The 20,738-nt window shown below is 35.0% G+C and overlaps 1 protein-coding gene and 1 pseudogene across 5 annotated transcripts; both read left to right on the forward strand.

The window, feature by feature from the left end:
• Positions 1-9,789: 9,789 nt before the first annotated feature.
• LOC146938719 (REF/SRPP-like protein At1g67360 pseudogene) lies at positions 9,790-11,123 on the forward strand (annotated as a pseudogene). Its single transcript, XR_015029997.1, has 2 exons — positions 9,790-10,023; positions 10,512-11,123. The product of XR_015029997.1 is annotated as an REF/SRPP-like protein At1g67360 pseudogene (transcript).
• A 3,800-nt stretch (positions 11,124-14,923) lies between these two features.
• On the forward strand, positions 14,924-20,381 carry LOC146938720 (meiosis-specific protein ASY1-like). 4 transcript variants are annotated; one of them, XM_085752613.1, is made up of 21 exons: positions 14,924-15,058; positions 15,154-15,210; positions 15,903-15,999; positions 16,101-16,169; positions 16,266-16,358; positions 16,545-16,671; positions 16,766-16,835; positions 16,940-16,981; positions 17,265-17,393; positions 17,478-17,582; positions 17,701-17,749; positions 17,885-18,009; positions 18,147-18,159; positions 18,245-18,321; positions 18,408-18,509; positions 18,965-19,115; positions 19,196-19,275; positions 19,374-19,431; positions 19,544-19,708; positions 19,823-19,962; positions 20,094-20,381. In XM_085752613.1, the coding sequence occupies exons 1-21, from the start codon at positions 15,056-15,058 to the stop codon at positions 20,145-20,147; spliced, it is 1,806 nt and encodes a 601-aa protein (XP_085608739.1). In that variant the 5' UTR covers positions 14,924-15,055; the 3' UTR covers positions 20,148-20,381. The 4 variants fall into 4 exon arrangements, with proteins under 4 accessions (XP_085608739.1, XP_085608741.1, XP_085608742.1 ...); XM_085752615.1 differs by having other exon boundaries at positions 19,544-19,698; positions 19,819-19,962; XM_085752616.1 differs by having other exon boundaries at positions 19,374-19,422.
• The last annotated feature ends 357 nt before the right edge of the window (positions 20,382-20,738 follow it).

Consider the following 20,738-nt stretch of genomic DNA (forward strand, 5'->3'; position numbering starts at 1 on the left):
AGTTTGATGAATGTGTTATATTAAATTTTATGAATGCCTAAGTTTCATTTTTGATATGTTACATTATTCAAAAAAAAATTTATTGATATGTTACATGTTACTTGCTATGTTCAATGCCTTAAAAGTTTTAAATACATTGTATGAATGCCTATGTTCGCCTATGTTCAATGCCTTAAGTAAATGCTTAGATACATTGTATTCTTAAATACATTGTGAACTTATTTATGTTTTTTAAAATTTGTTTTGTACAGATATGGCTAGGGATACTAATGAGCAGCAACGGGTTATTAGAGAGGATAGGATGCGGAGAGGTAAAGAGGCGAGTACCGCTAGTGCTCGGAGAGAAAAGAGGGCTGAAGACCCGTATGTCCCTAAGACTCGGAGGCGCAGGGACCCGATGATACATGGAGAGGGCTCACAGGCACATGTGGATGACTCCTCCCAGGTGGTTGATCCGACACCAGCGCATGATTATGCTGGGTATGCGGATGATGGTTTTGTTGGCTATGATCGGATGGAGGAGGAGAGGATGTATTTTCAGCCGCCGCCGCAGGACGAGGCACAGGATGAGGAGATGGGAGATGATGAGGGAGTGCCAGAGGATGTTGTGGCAGATTATATGGAGGCACATAATGTTATTCCCGAGGGTGAGCCTGAGCGTGAGCGTCAGCCACGACGAGGTGGTCGTGTTCGGCGGATACCGCCCTATCCTGCTGGAGAGACTTCCTTTCCTGGAGGATCTCAGACCACGTCATTGTTGTCCGACTACGCGAGGCACGTGGCGAACCCTCTTTGGGTGAACCACAATAATGTAAGTGTTTAAATTGTTTAAAATTCTTTAAATGTTTTAATTAATTATATTAGGTAGCATAAGTTGTTTGATTAATTAAAATAAAGTAGCGTAAGTGATTTAATTAATTAAAATTAGGTATCGTAAGTTGTTTAATTAATTAATATAATGTAGCGTAAGTTGTTTAATTAATTAATATAATGTAGCGTAAGTTGTTTAATTAATTAATATAACGTAGCGTAAGTGTTTTAGTTATTTAAAATAATGTAGCGTAAGTGTTTTATTTATTAAATATAATGTAGCGTAAGTGATTTAATTTATTAATTATAATGTAGCGTAAGTGTTTGAATCATTTAAAATAGTGACAATGTCTTATTTAATTTGAATTTCAGATGTGGCATGATCAAGCGGGTTATAAGTGCGTAAACGCAGGGAAAAGGTTGAAGGAGCTTGATAAACCGGAGGAGGTTTTGAGATGGTTTTGGGAGCATGTGGAGGGGTCTGGCCTCCATGGTTTGATACACGTTGGATATTCGACTGTGACCCATGCGATGATATGTGCTCTGTGCGAGAGGTGGCACACGGAGACGAGTAATTTTCATCTACCTATGGGGGAGATGACGATCACTCTGGACGATGTGCATAATCTTCTGCACATTCCTATTTACGGCCGCATGTTGGAGCACGATGAGTCGATGGATCAGGACCGATCGATTGATATGATGACCAGGCTGTTGGGCATGTCAGATGCTGATGCCAGAGATCAGGTTAGGGATGAATCTCCTGGTCATATCAGTTATCCCGCACTGAAGCGGGTTTATGAGGAGCACCTGACTGAGGCTAGACGGCTTGAGCGTCCACTGTCGAGGGAGGAGATGCAGGAGAGAGCCAGGAGGAGGGCGTGCTGTGTGAGGAGTTTCCTTCTATATCTCGTCGGTTGTGCGCTGTTCACTAACAAAACGAACAGACACATCGACTTGATATATCTTGATTGCATGGCAGACTTGGGGCGATTGGGAAGTGGTCATGAGGAGGGATGACCTTAGCCTACCTCTATGATTATCTAGATGATTCTGTTATCTTGAATAACAGAACGATGGCTGGCTCTGCGACTCTTTTGATGGTAATATTTATCTTAATTTCTTTATGAATTTATTTTATAAATTTTATTAGCATGTTAGACTATTATTTTGTGTATTAACTACTTTATTGAATATTTATTGAATATTTAACTCGAATAATTATTTTTGTGTATTATTTATTTTGTTGGAGGGATGGATTATGGAGCATTTGCCAGGTCCTTACCCAAGGAAGCGTAACCCAGAGTGGGACCCGTGGACACCATGTGCTTCGAGATGGCTCACTGCCAAAGGCCATACGAGTGTGCACCATTACCGCGTAGTCCTGGATCGCTTGGAGGTGGATGACGTCAGGTTTTCTACCTATGGTGATCGCAGAGACGTCCACCCATTTCAGATGTTGTGCACTTACTCGGGATGACTCATATTGCGGCCAGGCATGGCGAGATGACCAAAGAGGAGGTTGTCCAGGAGGTCATGCGGATAGTTAGTGCTATTGATCCTGTCCTTACTTATCAGATATCCAGGCGGCGCAGGGGGCAGCAGAGGCAGGCTAGGCAGGGCTGATTAGTATTAGGATTTTTTTATGTATTTTTTTTAGTATGATGATCATGATGTATTATTATGACATGTTCCGTACATTTTCCTATTTTTATGACATATACGTACGTTCGTTTTATATTATTTCTTGCATTTTAATTTTACCATGTTCCTGTTAAATAAAGGATGAATATGTTTAAGTATTATTACATGAAAATTTTAGAAGAATTTTCAATTGGTTATTTGATAAATTTTTTAGATGAAAATGAATATGAAAATGAAAATTGGTTAGGAAACCTTCAGGAAAATGGAAATGTGCTTCTTGAAAATGGGCAACCACGTAGCGGCAGTTAACAACCGCTACATTCAGCTTCGGCGGTAGTTAACAACCGCTGGCACTTAACGTTGAAGTATTCTTTGTCAAAAAAGCAACTCTCAAGTATATTTTGTTTTCACCCCATCAGTGATGGGCCATCACTGATGGTAGCCTTATTACTAATGGTAGCCAACACCCACCGACCCCAGTAAGACAATAATAATTGACCACCATTGATCACAGTTAACTACCACTCCAACCACCTCTATCGTCACGACCATCATTATGACCATTGTTCACCACCACTTCGATCACTGCCAACCACCCCCTTCTATCACATTTGATCACCAATGTGATAATCATCTACCACCATTGAGAACCCACCTCTAACATTTGTGGCTACCTGTTTGTCGATTAGCATTTGTAACCACCACCATAATCACTACTTTGACAGTCTATAACAACTACTTTGACCACTGCTCCAGTTCCTTTCAACCACCACTGCAACTTCCACTTTGATAGTTGTAACCACCTGTCCGTCGATGACTACTGTTACCAATGTAGACCACCATTCCAACCACCCTTGATCACCTATGACCAACACTGACTGTTGCAGCTACCTACCTATCAAGACTCCGCTGCATTTTAATCTTCTCTTACTTCTCTCTGATCAATTTGGGGTGAAACATTGTGTAACACCTCATTTTTTAAAAGCAATGAGTGTATTTTTTTTCCTTTTGAACAACAACAACAACAACAACAACAACAACCACCAAGCCTTATCCCACTAGGTGGGGTCGGCTACATGGACAAATGACGCCATAACGTTCTATCATAAACCATATTTGGGTCCAACTCATTGACCTCTAAATCTTTTCGAATGGTTTCTCGAATGGTTTCTCTAATGGTTTTCTTAGGTCTTCCTCTACCCCTTTTAATCTGACTCTCCTCCATTTGATCTACTCTTCTTACAACGGCATATACATGTCTTCTCTCTACATGTCCAAACCATCTAAGCCTATTTTCTACCAACTTTTCTACTATAGGTGCTACCCCCACTCTCTCTCTAATGATGTCATTCCTAATCCTATCCTGTCTAGTCTTACCACTCATCCAACGCAACATCCTCATCTCCGCTACGCTTACTTTACTCTCGTGTTGGCTCTTGACCGCCCAACACTCCGTACCATACAACATTGCCGGTTTGACTGCTGTCCGATAGAACTGTCCTTTCAGCTTAAGTGGTACTTTCTTATCGCACAAAACACCCGAGGCTCTTCTCCATTTCAACCACCCGGCTTGAATACGATGATGTACATCAGCTTCTATTTCTCCGTCATTTTATACTATGGACCCAAGATATCTGAACCGAGTAACTTGGGGTATGATATGATTTTCCTTTTCAAAATTGCCAAAATTTTGTGGACGAAACCTTCGTAATTGTACTTTAACTGAATTATAGTAAATTTTCTTGTGTTTGGTTCGACGGTGGAGAGAATTGATTTTGATAAAATTGAGTTTGAGAGAATTGATTTTGGTAAAAAGTGAGTTGAATGTGAATTGATTATGTTTGGATACACTTTAATAGAAGTGATTCTTATGAGTTGATGTTGTTTGGATATCTTGAATCAAAATTGATTTTGAATGTGTAATGACTAAATTATCCTTTTAATTAAAGCTAAATATTTCATTCTTACTTAAAATAATTATTTGAAGTTATCTAATTATTTGAAGTTATCTAAAATCATAATTATTTGCAAATCTAACCCTCCAGATCTAACCCTTACGTTCCTTTTCTTTATTTTAAGTTATGTTATTTTTTTTTGCCCTCTTCTCTCTGTTTCATCTGCAAATATGATAGAATTAGGATAGATTCGCAAAAATAAAGAAGAACAAAGATGTTATTTTTAAGGAAGAAGAAGAAGAAAGATGTTTATTAGTAGGAAATTGGAGAAGAAAACATGGGTATATTGGTAACTATACATGTCATTGAAATCAAAACTGAGTTTCACAAAAGCAAAAGCTAGGAATACCAGCTTCAGTTGTACTGGCGTTTTGAGGTCAAAACTGAGTTTTGTGGAAGCACTTTTCATTCACCCAAACAAGATAAAAATCTGGAAACTGGCGTTTGAAAAAGCAAACGCATATTTGGCTACTGCAAACGTGTTGCCAAACACATACTAAAAGTCTTTTTCAACAATGACGATTAAAGACATGACACATTTTATTAAATGATTTCGTTACAATAGACTTGTTACAACCAAAACACTTGACATTGAAAAAAAAACTTCAAAAACAGTGTACTATAACTAAAGTATATGTTGATAATTATTATTCACATACAATTTTTAAGGTCAAATGTATTTTTGTCCTATGTCATTTAGAGGCGGAGCCCTTCATAGGCTTGGGGTGGGCCACGGTCCATCCGAAAAAATTTAAAAATTAATAATTATAAGTCAATTTTGTAAAATTTTAAACAATTTTGTGACGTTTTTTTTATTTTCGGCACATCCAAATCCCAGTAAAGTGTAGTGTCCCACATAAAAAAATAAAAAATATAAAAATCAGGTCCATTTTGTGAGATTTTTCAAAGGTTTTAGATTTCGGCGATTCCACGAGTGGTATACGTGATTTTTGGCTGGATAGCGGAGGTTTACAAACTTTCTAATTTGCGCGGTTTTAAACCTCTCTTATATTGTTTGTCAATTGAAAATTTCTTCAATTAACATTTGTATTATAGAAAAAAAAGTTGAAAATTGCTTTTCTGACATAGAATACTTCCTATTGACACAAGTAAATGACCATTTTACCCCCAACAACAGTTAACTGCCGCTGGTTAAAGCGCCGACAGTTAACAACCGCTGGAGGCTTCTAGCGGCAGTTAACAACCGTTGGAGGCTTTCCAGCGGCAGTTAACTGCCGCTACATGCGTTCTAGGATGCACCCACGTTTTCACCATTCAACCTCTTTTTCTTCCTTCATTTAACACATATTTTCCACATTCAACCTATTTTTTTTTTCAACATTCAACCCATTTTTTCTACATTCAAACTCTTTTTCCATCATTCAACCTCTTTTTCCATCATTCATTCAACCTATTTTTTCTACATTTTTCCCCTATAAAACCCCTCACATTCTCACATTTCCTCACATTCTCTCCTCCTTGCTCTCATTTCCTCTTTACTTCTTTACTCTTTCTTCTACAAAATGTTTATTTGTCATAGTCCAGCACTCAAAGAAACTCAACCAGAACTTGTTCATTGGTTATATATTCAAGTGAGGAACAACACGAATTGCAGCATGAACCTTCTTGTAAAGCTCCTCAAGGCCATCTGCCTCGATTCCTTTCTTAATGTACTCACTAAAGTGAGTCTGATATTTTTCAGGCTCATCCTCAGTCAATAAATTGAGTATGGTATTTTTCAGGCTCATCCTCAGTCAATAAATGTACGACGAAGATGACTCCACATATTAAGGAATAAATGTACGATGAAGATGTTATTTTTAATGTTATTGTTACGACGAAGCAGATTTAGTTTTACCCCATTGTAAATGTATTATTACATTAATAAAATGTGATTTTATATATATTACTTGTGTTCCTTTATTTTAGTTTTTATTTCCATTTATTTATATGAAATACAAAAATTCAAATAAAAAATGTGTATTAAAGAAATCTAACGTGAATTCGATTAATTAAAATTGCGACAGCGTGAATTCAAATTCAAATTGCGTATTGAATAAATTCAAATAAAAAGGTACATTGCATTACATTATATTCTAACGTGAATTCGATTAATTAAAATTGCGACAGCGTGAATTCGAATTCAAATTGCGTATTGAATAAATTCAAATAAAAAGGTACATTGCATTACATTATGTTACATTTGGGTTGCACCTTCAAACTACAACAATTATCTTACCCCTGAATGGGGTAAATTCAAACTCGCTAAGCAGCAGGACTCCAACGTCCGACCGACATTCCCAAAGTTCCATTCAAAAGATTAAATTGTTGTTAGGTTTGGTTTAAATGATGGTATTGAAGTGTCAAAAGAATGAGGTCCAGTCATTGACAGTTCAATACCTTCATTTAAACCAGCCTAACAAGAATTTAATCTTTTGAAAGGAACAATGGGAATGCCGGTCGGATGTTGGAGTCCTTCCGTTTAACGAGTTTGAATTACCCCATTCAGAGGAAGACAATTGTTGCAGTTGGAATATGCATTCCAACTCCAACAATTGTCTTACCTCTGAAATGAAGTAAATTCAAACTTGCAAAACGGTGAGGACTCAAGCATTTCGCTCGGTGTTCATGCTTTCCTTTGAAAAGAATAAATTCTTGTTAGACTTGATCTAGATGAAGGTATTCAAGTGCCACCGAAATGAGGTCCATTCCTTGACACTTAATACCTTCATCTAAACCAGTCTGACAAGAATTTAATCTTTTCAAACGAAAAACATGAACACCGAGCGAAATGCTTGAATCCTCGCCGTTTTGCAAGTTTGAATTACCCCATTTCAGAGTAAGACCATTGTTGTAGTTGGAATGCACCTTACCCTAACTAATGACGATCTTCTGGAAGAATCAAGCTGTTGATGATATCTTCAGTTGATCTCAGCAACGTCACCTGCATATCGATCCACTGGAACTTGGTGTGCTCCCAAAACATGGTCGTCACGTTTTCGTCCTTCTTTAACTCCACCCAAGTGAATGATACCCTCCCCTCGTCGAGCGTTGGACGTTTATACCGAACGTTTTGCACCTCCTTGTGTCTATGAGATTGACTCCTTGGTTGAATTCATTCAGTTGATCCTTGAGATCTCTTAACGTTACATCAAGGCACTGAACCTTCAACCTCTGAGGTTCTCTGCCGTTGAATGTTGCATGAACGTCGATCCATCCGACCATTGTTTCAAATCTACACACATAGAAATTAAAAATAATCAATGAAAAACTCATTCAAACACTTGTAGTGAAAATTTGACATAAACCCTAAAAATCCTAAACAAACCCTAAAAATTTTATTAAATTCGAAAATAAATTATATATCCAATCAATATAACTTTATTATAATAGGTATTCATAATATTTGTCAATAGCATTTCAGATCTACAACATAACTATATTAAAAACAAATATTCAAACCCTAAAAAATTTATAAAATTCGAAAAAAATTACACATTTAAGCAATATAAGTTCATTATAACAGATATTCATAATATATGTTAATAGCATTTCAGATCTACAACCATAACTATATTAAAAACAAATATTCAAAATTTAATAATTAAACAACAACTAAAATTATAAACATATAAACACATATACTAACTAAAATGTATGACAATAGCATAAGTGATAACTTACTTGTGATTTATTGGGAGAAATTTTGGATGATTTGGTAGAGTTTTTCTAGAGGGAGAGTGAAACTTTGAGAGAACTGAGTGATGATGGAGGGAGTGTGTGGAATATGTCTGCTGTCTGGAATATATCACGAACACAGCGGTAGTTAACAACCGCTGAGTCCCAGCGGTAGTTAACTACCGCCAGGGGCATTAAGGTCATTTACTTGTGTCAATTGGAAATATTCTATGGGCCTGTTTGGTTTGGCTTCTGAGAAGCAATTCTAGCCCAAAATCAATTCTCTACAGTGCCAAAAGCAATTCTAGCCAAAAACAACGTGTTTGGTTCAGCTTTTTAGAATTGCTTTTATCCTCCAAAAACAATTCTCCATGAAGCTACAAATCCTAGCTTCTAGCTTTTCTAGAATCAATTCTCCTTGAACGTGTATAGGTTTGTATATTTTATTATTACAACATGTTATTTTACTTTATTGCCCTTTATCAATTCTCATTCTTTATCAATTCTCCTTTAGCTATGTCTATTTTAGTAATTATACATTCAAAAGCAATTCTACATAATTGCATCCAAACATAAATCATTTTGTTTAATCAATTCTACATAATTGTATCCAAACATAAATCAATTCTCTCAGAATCAATTCTGTCAGAATCAATTCTATCAGAATCAATTCTCTCAGAATCAATTATATTCAAAGCTGAACCAAACGGGCACTATGTCAAAAAAGCAATTTTCTCTTCTTTATGTTGTTATGGATCTTCTTCGGCCCTTCTTCTTTTTGCAGCAACAGGTTGGATCAGGGTGTCAGAGTTTTGAGAGTTATTTTTTAGAAAAAAGCTAATTAAAAAAAAAATAAAAAGCTAGTAATTTCCTTAACTTGTTCTACCGGTTGCAGGTTTAAGAGAATAAAATATGAGTGACGTGACTGTATATATGAGAGAGTAGCCATCCGAAAGTGCAAGAGAGGTTGTGCCTATCATTGCTCTTATGAATTAAAGATGTGTAAACGAAGTGAAATTGAAGTAGTTTCTAAAACCTACCTTGTATGGATCTTGTGGCGATTTCTGCAAAAATGAAGAAGGTGAAGATTTTCGTATGCATCAATCGACACAGGAAGAATGCTGAAATGGGAGTAGAAATTTGTAAATAAATAAGAGAATGGAGGAAGGAATTGGGTACCTAGAGATGTGAATCGGTGACTTGAATGGGGTACGAAAATTAAAGAAGATGAAGAAGTGAATTGAAGAAAAACATTTGAATCTGCTCAGTGAAGGGGAATAGTTGGGTCAACATCAGATCATTGGAATTTTCACTTTGCCGTTAGAGTGGCTTCACATTGAAAACACACGTTTTTACCCTCCAATACTAACAGTTCTGATTACAAAAATTTAAAATTAAGTTAAAAATAATTAAGGAAATCTTACTATTAATAGCAAATTTTAAAATAGTAAATATTCTGTTAGAACACAAATGGCAAACTTGCCATAATACTTACTTTGCTTGATTATATTGTATGATTGTCCAAGTTATTGCTGTTTCATATAAAACATAATTGAATTTTACCTATTACAAAACAAGTTCCATCACAAACAGACTAATCAATGGCCACCAACGAGGTTGTTAGCATAGTTATATTTTTAGCTTTTCTTAATCTTGTTTGTTTCTGCGATTTTTTGTTGTTTAATAGAGTTGAAGTTTGTAATTTCTTAAGGTTGAAAACACGAACAAAGAACTAAAGCGCCTAGGGTTTTTGAAGATCGCTGCTATTCATACTTATTTGTTTGTCTCATATCTGTATGAATTCGCTAAGAAGAACTCGGGACCTTTGCGATCCGTTGTTGAAACAGTGGAGGGAACCGTAACCGCTGTTGTTGGTCCTGTCTACAACAAATTCAAGGACGTCCCTGATGATGTCCTTGTTTTTGTTGACAACAAGGTGATTTTCTCTCCCTTTGCTTTCAGATTAATAATTTAGATTGAATCCGTGCTTTATTTGTATGTTTTCGTAAACCTTCCTGGTTTTTACCATGGATCTAATTTGGACTGATAAAGCAAAATTGGGAGAAAGCTTTGTATAATATTCGTACTGTTTTTTTGTAACTAACATCATGATCATGTTTGAAATCAAGGTGAGTTTGATAAAATCACGGTGTCAAATTAACACCTTGATTTTGATGAAGTTTTAAAGTGTATAGTTTTAATGTCCTTGGTTGTTCTTAACCTAATAAAAGTAACTTTGATTTAAAACTGACTGTATCTTTTTAACTTATTTTTTTTTAATTAAAGGTAAAATCAATTTCAGATTAAAACAAAAGCAAGTATTCAAACATACTAGTCTGTGATAATATTTGAATGAATTAGTGAATGACTCATTAATTTATTAAGCTGTGGTTGAATTAACTGACTAGCATATGATTTGAGTAGGTGGATGAAGTAACCGACAAGTTCAGTGAGCATGCTACTCATATTGCTAAGCAGCTTACCGACAAAACAAAATTCTAGATTCAGAAAGTAACACATGAGGCAGGGAAAGTTGCGAGTGTGGGTCGATCTGGAGGACCAAGAGCAGCTGTAAATTATGTTGCTACAGAGACCAAGAATTTGCTACTAATCAATTCAGTGAAGCTGTGGACTGGACTCAACAAATTTCCACCATTCCATGCAGCAGCAGAGATGACAATTCCCACTGCTGCTCACTGGTCTGAGAAATACAACCATGCAATCAAGGACATGGCTGGAAAGGGTTATAGTTTTGTTGGGTATTTACCTTTGATTCCTATTGATGATATATCTAAGGCATTTAAGAAGGGAGAAGTTAAGGATAAGAAATCAGAATAATCTTATACTGATTGAGTTTTACTCTTCTAAAAAATTTGCTTCTAAGCGACTTTGTTTTCTGCATTGAGACAATTTGGGCCGAGTTGTGGCTATGAATGTTTGACGTTAATTAGTAAGATCTTGTAATTAATCCAAGTATCTAGAAATAGTGATAGTGATCATGTAAATTTGCGATAAAATGGTTCTGAAGTTTGCTTAGTGTTTTTTGTTACAAGTCATGGACTCGGAGCTGCCCTCCTATCACTCTTGTCCTGGACTTGGATGGTAAGAAAGTCATATTCCAATTTTAAGTTGCTAATTAGATGCTTTAATTTCAACTCACAATGGTATAATCATAAAGAAGCTGCCTTGTAACTTTTTGGTTGTGAGTTCTAGACTTCTAGTAATGCAAAACCTGAAAACAACCTTTCTGCATAGGACTGGTCTCCATTTAATTAAAGTGAACTTGTATCTGAAGCTATCCAACTATTTGAAAATGCTTGCTAGCTGTAAACATGTTTTATTTTTTTTTAAGTGGTAAATGGATTTTTCTATTCTTTCTGTTTGTATCTTCTATAGTATGTAACCACCCATTTGATTTTACTTTTGTTCCTAAATGTAACCCCCTTTTCAAATTACTAGATGTATTTATTACTTTTTTCCTAAACATACCCCTAATTAATACTACTAACTTATCTTGGAATATGAATAGTCAAATTTAATACACATACAAACAAATGACAATTTGGTAATATTAATACACAAAACAGACACATTAATTACACTGACAACTTTTCTTAAGAAATGTGAAAAATGCAAAGGGGGTTACATTAAGGGACGGAGGGAGTAATTTATTTCAGTTTAACGCATTCATATTTTCCTTTTCTCTCGGACAACCTTTGGTTGAACTGCTCATTTTTATGCTTTGTTTTTGGTAATTTTCTCTCTGCAGGAACTTTGGTGCACTCTTCCCTTAGGATGTACTCCCTCCGGTCACATATATAAGCAAAAAAGTACTTTTTAGGTTCATTGAATACATAATGTATTTGGTCTATATATAGTCCAAATACATTAAGTATTGAATGAATCTAAAAAGTACTTTTTTGCTTATATATGTGACCGGAGGGAGTAGACTTTACTTTCACTGTGAATTTTAAATCTGAGGAGTACATTGTCTATGTACGCTGCCGTCCTCACCTAAAAGAATTCCTTGAGAGAGTTTCTGGTCTTTTTGAGATTATTATATTTACGGCCAAGGGTGGATCTGGACTTTCAATATTAGTGGGGCACATTTTTTGGGTCAAATAATTAAATAATATTAAATTTAATAAAAAGTTATATTAAAAATAGCTGTAGCAACTAAAATTACAAAGAAAATAATCTACTTTCCATTTGTTGAAAATGAAATAAAATCATATCATTACTAATCAGGGACGGATGCAAGCACAAGGGTGTGTGGGCTTGTGCCTGCACTAAATTTTGAGATTTTTTTTTTTTATAGTAGAAATATACTCTCTCCGTCCCTTAATGTAACCATCCATTTGATTTTATTTTTGTCCTTAAATGTAACCCCCTTTTCAAATTACTAGATGCATTTATTACTTTTTTCCTAAACATACCCCTAATTAATACTACTAACTTATCTTGGAATATGAATAGTCAAATTTAATACACATACAAACAAATGACAATTTGGTAATATTAATACACAAAACAGACACATTAATTACACTGACAACTTTTCTTAAGAAATGTGAAAAATGCAAAGGGAGTTACATTAAGGGACAGAGGAAGTAATAAAATATAGTTATAGTTGAAATGTTGACTAAATGACTCACACAAAAATATACAACACTTTTCTATGAGCTCACACATTTTTTTTTAAAGAGTATTCGCCCACACATAAACACAAACTTTAATACAACATCACATACCCAACTGCTTCCAATTAAAAAAATAAAACAAAAGTATAATTAAATAACAAAAAGGAGTGGAAACGTGAGGCGAGGGTAGAGACTAGAGAGAAGTGAGACCCACATGGGCCACATCCACACTCAAAACAAAACAAATTCTGTCTTCTCTTCTGTCTTTATTTTTTTCTCCTGTCTTTATTTTTTCGTGACTTTTTTTGTGATCATTATTATTGCTATTGTTTCTCTCTCTCTCTCACTCTCTTACGGATGAGTTCTTCCGTTTTCTTCAAATTCTTCAAATCAAAAAGAAACCCAATCTAATAACACATAATTGCTGGGAACCGAACAAGTTCATGAATAAAAAGAAACCCAATCTAATAACACATAATTGCTGATAGAAGTTTAAGAAATTGGAAGAACAACCTATAAAAAGAACACATAAACCTCTCTGAACACCTGAACTGTTTACTCTCTAAACAGTCTCAAAACTTCAGTTATATAGAATGTTTGCAACTCAATATTATAACAACAGTAAATGTTAATGCTTTATGCTGTTATTTTTCCTTGTTCCCAGGCATTTGGATTCCAAGTGGACAATGGAATACCAATTGAGAGTTGGTTTGGCGATCCTTCGGATAAAGAATTGCTTTTATTACTTCCTTTCTTAGAGAGTTTGGTAGGAGTTGATGATGTCCGGCCCAAAATTGCTCAAAGGTTCAAGCTCCGGGATAAAATTGCTGCTGCTGTGCATCCTTTGAATACAAATGGAAGGGATTTCTTGTCTGAATAAATTGTGCATTGAACATTGTGTAGGAAAGGAGAGCACTTTTGTTGTTGTAACACTTCTTATAGTATGATTTTTCTCTTTCTTTCGGTTACGTATATTATGATATTAACAACAGCATTCTCCTTATCATTAAAGTTGTAATGACATTGTTCAACCAGAAAAGGGGTATATCAGACTCTCATCGTTGAATATTACCAAATTATATGTCAATCATTCTCCTTGTCATTAATTCAATAAATATAAAGTTGGCATTTTTATTTTATTTTAATTAAAAAATTACACGAGTGGTATCCTACTGTGCATTGACTCAGTCAAAATTGGTCTAGGGGCTAAAACTGCAAAATGGGCGGTACTTAGGAGGCTGAGTTGTAATTTATTTTGTTATAGGGCCAAAATCGCCAGATCGTAAGGGGTCAAAACTGCTATTAAGCCAAAATATAAATAAGTGAAAACTTAAAAACACTTGTCCAAAACTAATGGCTTGTTTCATGCCCATGATCAATGCAGATATTTTGAAATAAATATATTAGAGCATCCACAGTTGTAGTACACTAACATGAATTCCTTATTTATAATTTTTTAATGAAAGTACCTATTAAGGACTTAATGACTCCAATGACAATACATTAATAAGGACTTCAATTAAATGTACTTAAATAAGTCCCAATAACTTAAATATGTTCCACCAATAAGGACTCGAATTAAAAGTAATTAAAATATGACTTCTTTTGCAAGTAGGACCAATTAGTACATATTTTATTACTTCTTTTAAACGTGGGACCCATTAGTTTTCCATGAGAGAGGATCCTTATATAATTGTCCGTTGTTGGGATTTATTTTTTCTTTTTTCAATGGAGATTCCTTAACGGAGAATATGATCCTTGTTAAATAAAAATCCCCATTGAAGATGCTCTTAGTAAACAAAAAATTGATTGGAGACTAACTTATGAGAAATGCAAAGAATTTGAAATAAATAATAAATTATAAGGTCATATTTGAGGTTGAGTTGAACGAATTCATGCAATCACAAGCAACTTGTGCATTGTAACGAGGACGACTAGTTAGTTAACGGTGAAGTATGAAATTTTGAGGAATGAGAATTATCTATTCCCTTTTCGCGCCAATTCAGTCACCAAATATGCGTGCTAACCATCGTCAAATTAAACGGCATATTTAAATTTCAAATTTCAAAAATTAACAGTATCTGAACAAACTTTCAGCACCGTAACGGAAGCAGTTCCAGCGCGTGTAGTGGTGCATCTTTGTGATCACCCTTCACTCTTCAGCCTATAAATATCACACACACCACACCTTAGCTCACACTTTTCATTCTCTCCCGCCACATTACTTTCTTCCATTCAAAATTTTCTAACCAAATTAGTTAACAGAGTTCTCTTCTCTCCACCTTTTTCTCTGAGTGTGTAACTCTCGTGTTCAACTACCGATCCACCATGGTTATTTCAGAAAGCTTCTCGAATCTTCTTTCTATTTTCTTCATCATCTTCCTCTCTATGCTACGGTTTCTTAATTTTCCATTTCATTCTTTCAGGTTGTTGCACAGAAACTCAAGGAAGCTGAGATCACCGAGCAAGATTCACTTCTTCTGGTGATTAACTAACGCTTCTTCGTTTTCATTTTCATCTCACAGCATTAAAATCATATGGATCTGAGTTTTTCATCGTTTTTTGTTGAACTCTGCATTTTCATTTTCACTTAATCGTTCAATGTTTTCAGTGAATTTTTGATTTCTTCAGTTAATTTAGTTTTCAAAATTGTATAAACTTCATAATTATTTTTTTTAATTTAATTCAGTTTTCGTTAATTTTATTTGTGTTGAACTACTGCATAAGTTCATCGTTTATAGCTTTCACTGCATTTTGTGATTTCTTCAGTTAATTTAGGTTTCAAAATTGTAGAAATGTCATAGTTATTTTGTTAATTTAATTCTACGCACTTCATTTGCTAATATGAGCAATCACCGAACCTTTTTTCATGAGTAAAAATGTTTTGATCTATTTTGACATGAATTCACAATTAAGCTTCGTTTATGTTCATGTTCGGTAAAATCAGAGATCTAGAAGTTGAAGTTCTGGATCTTAAATTCCAGTACATTACTATTTTAAGTATTTATATTATGAGAATATGTTATCTCTGCTTTATGAAGTTTCGTTTGAGTCACGCGAGACATGTTGATTTCATCGATCAAGTTTCTTCAATTTCAGATGCATTAATTAACACTATGAATATGGAATTCGAAATTTAAAATTTCATAATCTAATTTGAATTTTCATGTACCAGACAAGGAATCTGCTCCGAATTGCTATATTTAACATTAGTTATATCAGAGGACTATTTCCTGAGAAGTACTTCAATGACAAGTCTGTTCCCGCGTTAGGTAAAATCACTCTTCAGTACTCCAGCTGTTTGTGTTTTTTACTGTTTACACTGGATCTTCTAAATCGTTGAATTTAATCTATAACTATGGTTTAATGACAGAGATGAAGATCAAAAAGCTTTTGCCGGTCGATGCGGACTCTCGGAGACTGATTGATTGGATGGAGAAAGGCACGTTTAAGCTATTGTCTGATTGAACTTATAGAAAACGAGTTTTTATTGCTAGTAATGCTTGTTTTGATTTGTTTTATTGTATTTCTTTTCCAGGTGTTTACGATGCCTTGCAGAAGAAATACCTGAAGACACTTCTATTCTGTGTGTGTGAAGCAGTGGATGGACCAATGATTGAGGAATATGCATGTAAGGATTTGACATAGGTTATTTGAATGTGATGGAATAGGGAAACTGTATTTGAATGAATACCGCACATAGGTTATTGCTTTTAGGAAGATTGCTATATATGCCAGTAGAAAATTTAGATTTCAGTTTAATTTAATTTGAGACACTTACGGAAGATTCATAAACATAACTAGTTTTCTCCTGCAGTTTCCTTTAGCTATTCGGATTCCGAGAAGCAAGAGGTTTCGATGAACATCAACCGCACTGGAAGCAAAAAGCAGGGGGGATCCTTCAAGTGTAACTCAACTACTGATATCACTCCCCATCAGATGAGGTTGTTTCACAAATTAAAATATAATTTGGACCTGAATTAGTATTATCTTATCATGATAATTAGACTAATGTTATTTGTATGTGATATAATTTAGGAGTTCTGCTTGCAAAATGATAAGAACCCTAGTTCAGTTGATGAGAACTCTGGAGAAAATGCCAGAAGAGGTGAGTGGATCAGAATGCTTAGCTTGATATCACATTATCACCACATCATTTGTTCTTCAGTTTTTAATTTCATTGCAAAAACTGAATTCTATTTTTGTTTTCAGCGTACCATTCTGATGAAGCTCCTCTACTATGATGATGTGACGGTATGTTCTTTAATATGGAACAGGAAATATCAGATACTTATAATTTGTTTGTGAAATTCTTTAGCTCTCATATGGATTGCTGAACTGTTTAGACTGTAGACTTTAGACTTGAGATGCATTTTCGACTAGGTTGTTGTTTAAATAGGGAAATGGTTAAAACGACATTGATACAAAACGACCATGTGCTTTGTTATGCAATTGGCTAACATTTCAACATTATGCTATTCCACTGTGCTGAATAATATAAGGGAAATTTCACATTTTATACTTGTCTGTCATGCAGCCATCAGATTATGAGCCTCCTTTCTTCAGGGGCTGCAGTGAAGAAGAAGCAAATCATCCTTGGGTGAAAAATCCACTGAAAATGGAGGTTGGGAATGTAAACAGCAAGCATTTTGTGTTAGCTCTGAAGGTAATTGAAGGATATCCTGCTCAAAACCAAGTTTTAAATATTTTTCTAATGTTTTTGCCGACGATATCTTCTTCCATTATATAGGTGAAGAGTGTGCTGGACCCTTGTGAGGATGACAATGAGGGAATCCAAGATGATATGAGTGATGATGAAATGCAGAATAATGATTATTATGATACTGACAGTGAGGTAAGTGAGGATGTTACTTGATATAGTTACTGCTGTAAAGATTTTTGTGATTGTAACTGAAAGACATGAACCACTAAAGTAAATGTGTTACTCTAATTTGAGATTTTACAATTTTCAGGTTGATCATACTCAAGGCCAAGGGGATCAATATATTGTTGCACCCATAGGTGATTAGGATTATTTTACTTATTGCTGCACAATTTATTTAATTTTCTCCTTTTCTAGTTCTATACAGCTGTTAATACAATTACTAGGCTATAAGCCTATAATTAAAAATAGCTAATGAACTCTACTTCTTTCAGACAATACCCAGGATCCGGTTGAAGATGAGCAACAATTGGTTCGGATCAAAGAGTGGCTCAACTGTTGTCACCTTGACACCGTTGATCTTACTGATGTTCTATCAAACTTTCCAGACATCTCAGTGGTACCTAGTCTTTTCCCTGACTAGTCAGATTATGCTTTTGCTTGGCCTTTTTAAGATTATGGCCTAACTTCAATTTCAGTTCCTATTCTCCTAATCTTTTGTCTAATATAATTTCAATTGAATTGTTTTACTTGCAGGTTCTGACTGAAGGTAGAAATTTCTATCACCATGTTCAATGTGCTGCAGACTTCATGCCTTTCCATACTCATTTGCTTGATTTTGTTTCGTTCTTCAGAGATCATGGACAACCTCGTCAAGGAAGGTGTGCTATCAAAAATAGGGAATGACACCTATGCTATTAAGAAGAACAAGGTTTATTTTTTCTCTCTTAATTGAACAAACTTTGATTCTAGTAGTCTTTTTTTCCCATTTTATTTATGATTGCCCTTTATTTTCAGAAATCTGAATATGAATTCACCATTGTGAAAGAAGAATTTGATGGTCAAAATCCTCCAGTCCGTGATAGAGCTTTGCAGGGTGAAGATCTCATATACATGAAGGTGAGTTTAATTGTTCCTCTTTTTTGTGTATGTGATAAATCTGAAGATCCTAGCTGTCTTGTAAATTGTATTCTATATTTTTTTTTTTTTACTAATTGTAAATTGTATTCTATGCCACCTATAGTCACAACAACTAGTGCCTCAACAGCTTAAGTATAAAAGTGGCGTATCTTGGCCCCAAAGGAAACTTAACACTTTATTTGAACTTGGGATAGAGAATGAAATTGTGTCCTCATTCAAGTTAGTTTTATTTGCTGCTCATTGTGAAATGTACCTTAAATCTTTGAAAAAAACTCTGCATCTCTGATGAGTAAGAGGATGGAGTTTGTAGTCAGTAAACCACACAATGTATGATCATGAATCTCTTAAACTGTTGTCTTATGAGATGTGTCATTTGGTTATATGACTTATATCTGTTTTAGAATTACGTCCTAACTTTGGTATAAATATCTCAGGCTCTCTACCATACTCTTCCAATGGCGTATGTGTCAGTCACCAAGCTTCAAAGCTCATTCAAGGGAGAAATAAGCCAAACAGCAGCAAGAAAGATAATTGAAAAAATGACCAGGGATGGGTTTGTTGAACCTAAAAGCAGCAAAAGATTAGGTATCAGATTAATCAACTCAAATAATAATCCTACACTTTTTGTCTTCTGTTTTTGGTTACTTATAACTTCTGTATAACAGGAAAACGTGTGATCCATTCTGAGTTGACTGAGCGTAAATATGCTGAGGTCCAACAAGCTCTAGGTGCTGCTGAAGCTATGGTAATAACTAAAAACCACAGATCATTTGGGGTTTATAATTACATATTACCATTTATCATTGAGTTTGTTTACATATTGCACGTTTTAAAATTTTACAGGATGTTGATCACTGTGAACCAAATAGCAAGTCCAAAAAAGCTGGTTACGGTATGAGTGGTAAAGGCTATTAATATTTTGTATCCTACCACAAACTCTGTAGCTTTCTTTTCAGTATTGATGATACTTAGTCAACTTACATCTATCATATGCTTGCTTTCTTGGTAAACAGGTAGCAACCGTGACATCTCAACATGTGGTGTTCTCCACTCCATTGGATCGGATTTAACACGAATGAAAGTGAAATCTGAATTAAATGATACTGACTCTATGAGTGGACCGAAAATGCCAAAGGCAAAAGAGCCAGGGACCACCCCAACAAGCAGGGTTGGGGCAAGTTACATATTGATTGATTGATATTTCAGTTTCTATGATTTTTGGCACTGGTTTCTGTGGTTGAATGTTACTAGCATGTAACTGATAATGTAATTTATTTTTCGATTACAGCCAGTTGCTTCAAGAGAGAGTTTTGCGCACGGGAAAGAGAACAGCACAGCAAATGGAAATGGAATTGCAAATGAAGGCGACGCAGCTGATACAATTATCTGCAGTAGGTCATCCCAGGACAAGCGCCCCAGGAAAACAAGCGCGGTATACTCTGGTTTCCTTATTTCTCACACTGATGCAATTATTTACTTCAATGTTGAAACAAGTCTGTGTAATTTATAATTGATTGCAGAACATTTTTTTTTTACTTTTTTCATTCTATCCTTCTATTGCAGGTCAAGGAACCTATCCATCAAAGTGTGAAGCGTCAGAGATCACAGGCTCCATGAACCTGATTTATGGATTGCTCAGTATTTGTGGATGACACAAACAAAAACTGATCGCATTTCAAACTTATATACCATACAATTAAGCATTTAGTAATGCATACAGTCATAGAGACAATGCTTTGTAAGAAAAATCTTTAGTTTGCTTTCTTGTCCGACTTCTTTGTTACTGGCTTACGCCAAGTATTGCTATTTTACTTCAAGGATTTTTATATTTAAAAATTTTAGTTTATAAAACTGCTCCCAGCGCCTTATCTTCCAGCTTCTTCAACTCGTTGTAGTTTTTATTCATCTTCTATTTCATTTAGTGGGCCTAAGGTTTGCCATATATTATATTTTGAGAAATTACTAATTATATGTGCCTCCAAAGTTTAAATTCATTAGAATCTTATCAACTTAGAAAGGTTCGATTGGATGGAAGAACCAATCAGAGCTGAAAATTGACAGCCACTAAGTTGTGTGTAAAGAAAGTTTAGTATATGATCAATATCAAAAGATACTATTGAGAGATACAATTGACAGCCACTAGTAACTTAACAGAAAGTCTGATTTGATTATGATAATTATAATTTGTGACACCACTCATACTGTAAT

Source organism: Medicago sativa, chromosome 3 (assembly GCF_051527215.1).
Source record: "Medicago sativa cultivar Bolivia chromosome 3, Bolivia_mono, whole genome shotgun sequence".
NCBI classification, from domain to species: domain Eukaryota; kingdom Viridiplantae; phylum Streptophyta; class Magnoliopsida; order Fabales; family Fabaceae; genus Medicago; species Medicago sativa.

Coding starts and splice junctions, on each gene's coding strand:
- LOC146938720 (XM_085752613.1), top strand. Junction 17,394..17,477: donor ATTTTGTGTTAGCTCTGAAG/GTAATTGAAGGA, acceptor TCCATTATATAG/GTGAAGAGTGTGCTGGACCC. Junction 17,583..17,700: donor ATTATGATACTGACAGTGAG/GTAAGTGAGGAT, acceptor TACAATTTTCAG/GTTGATCATACTCAAGGCCA.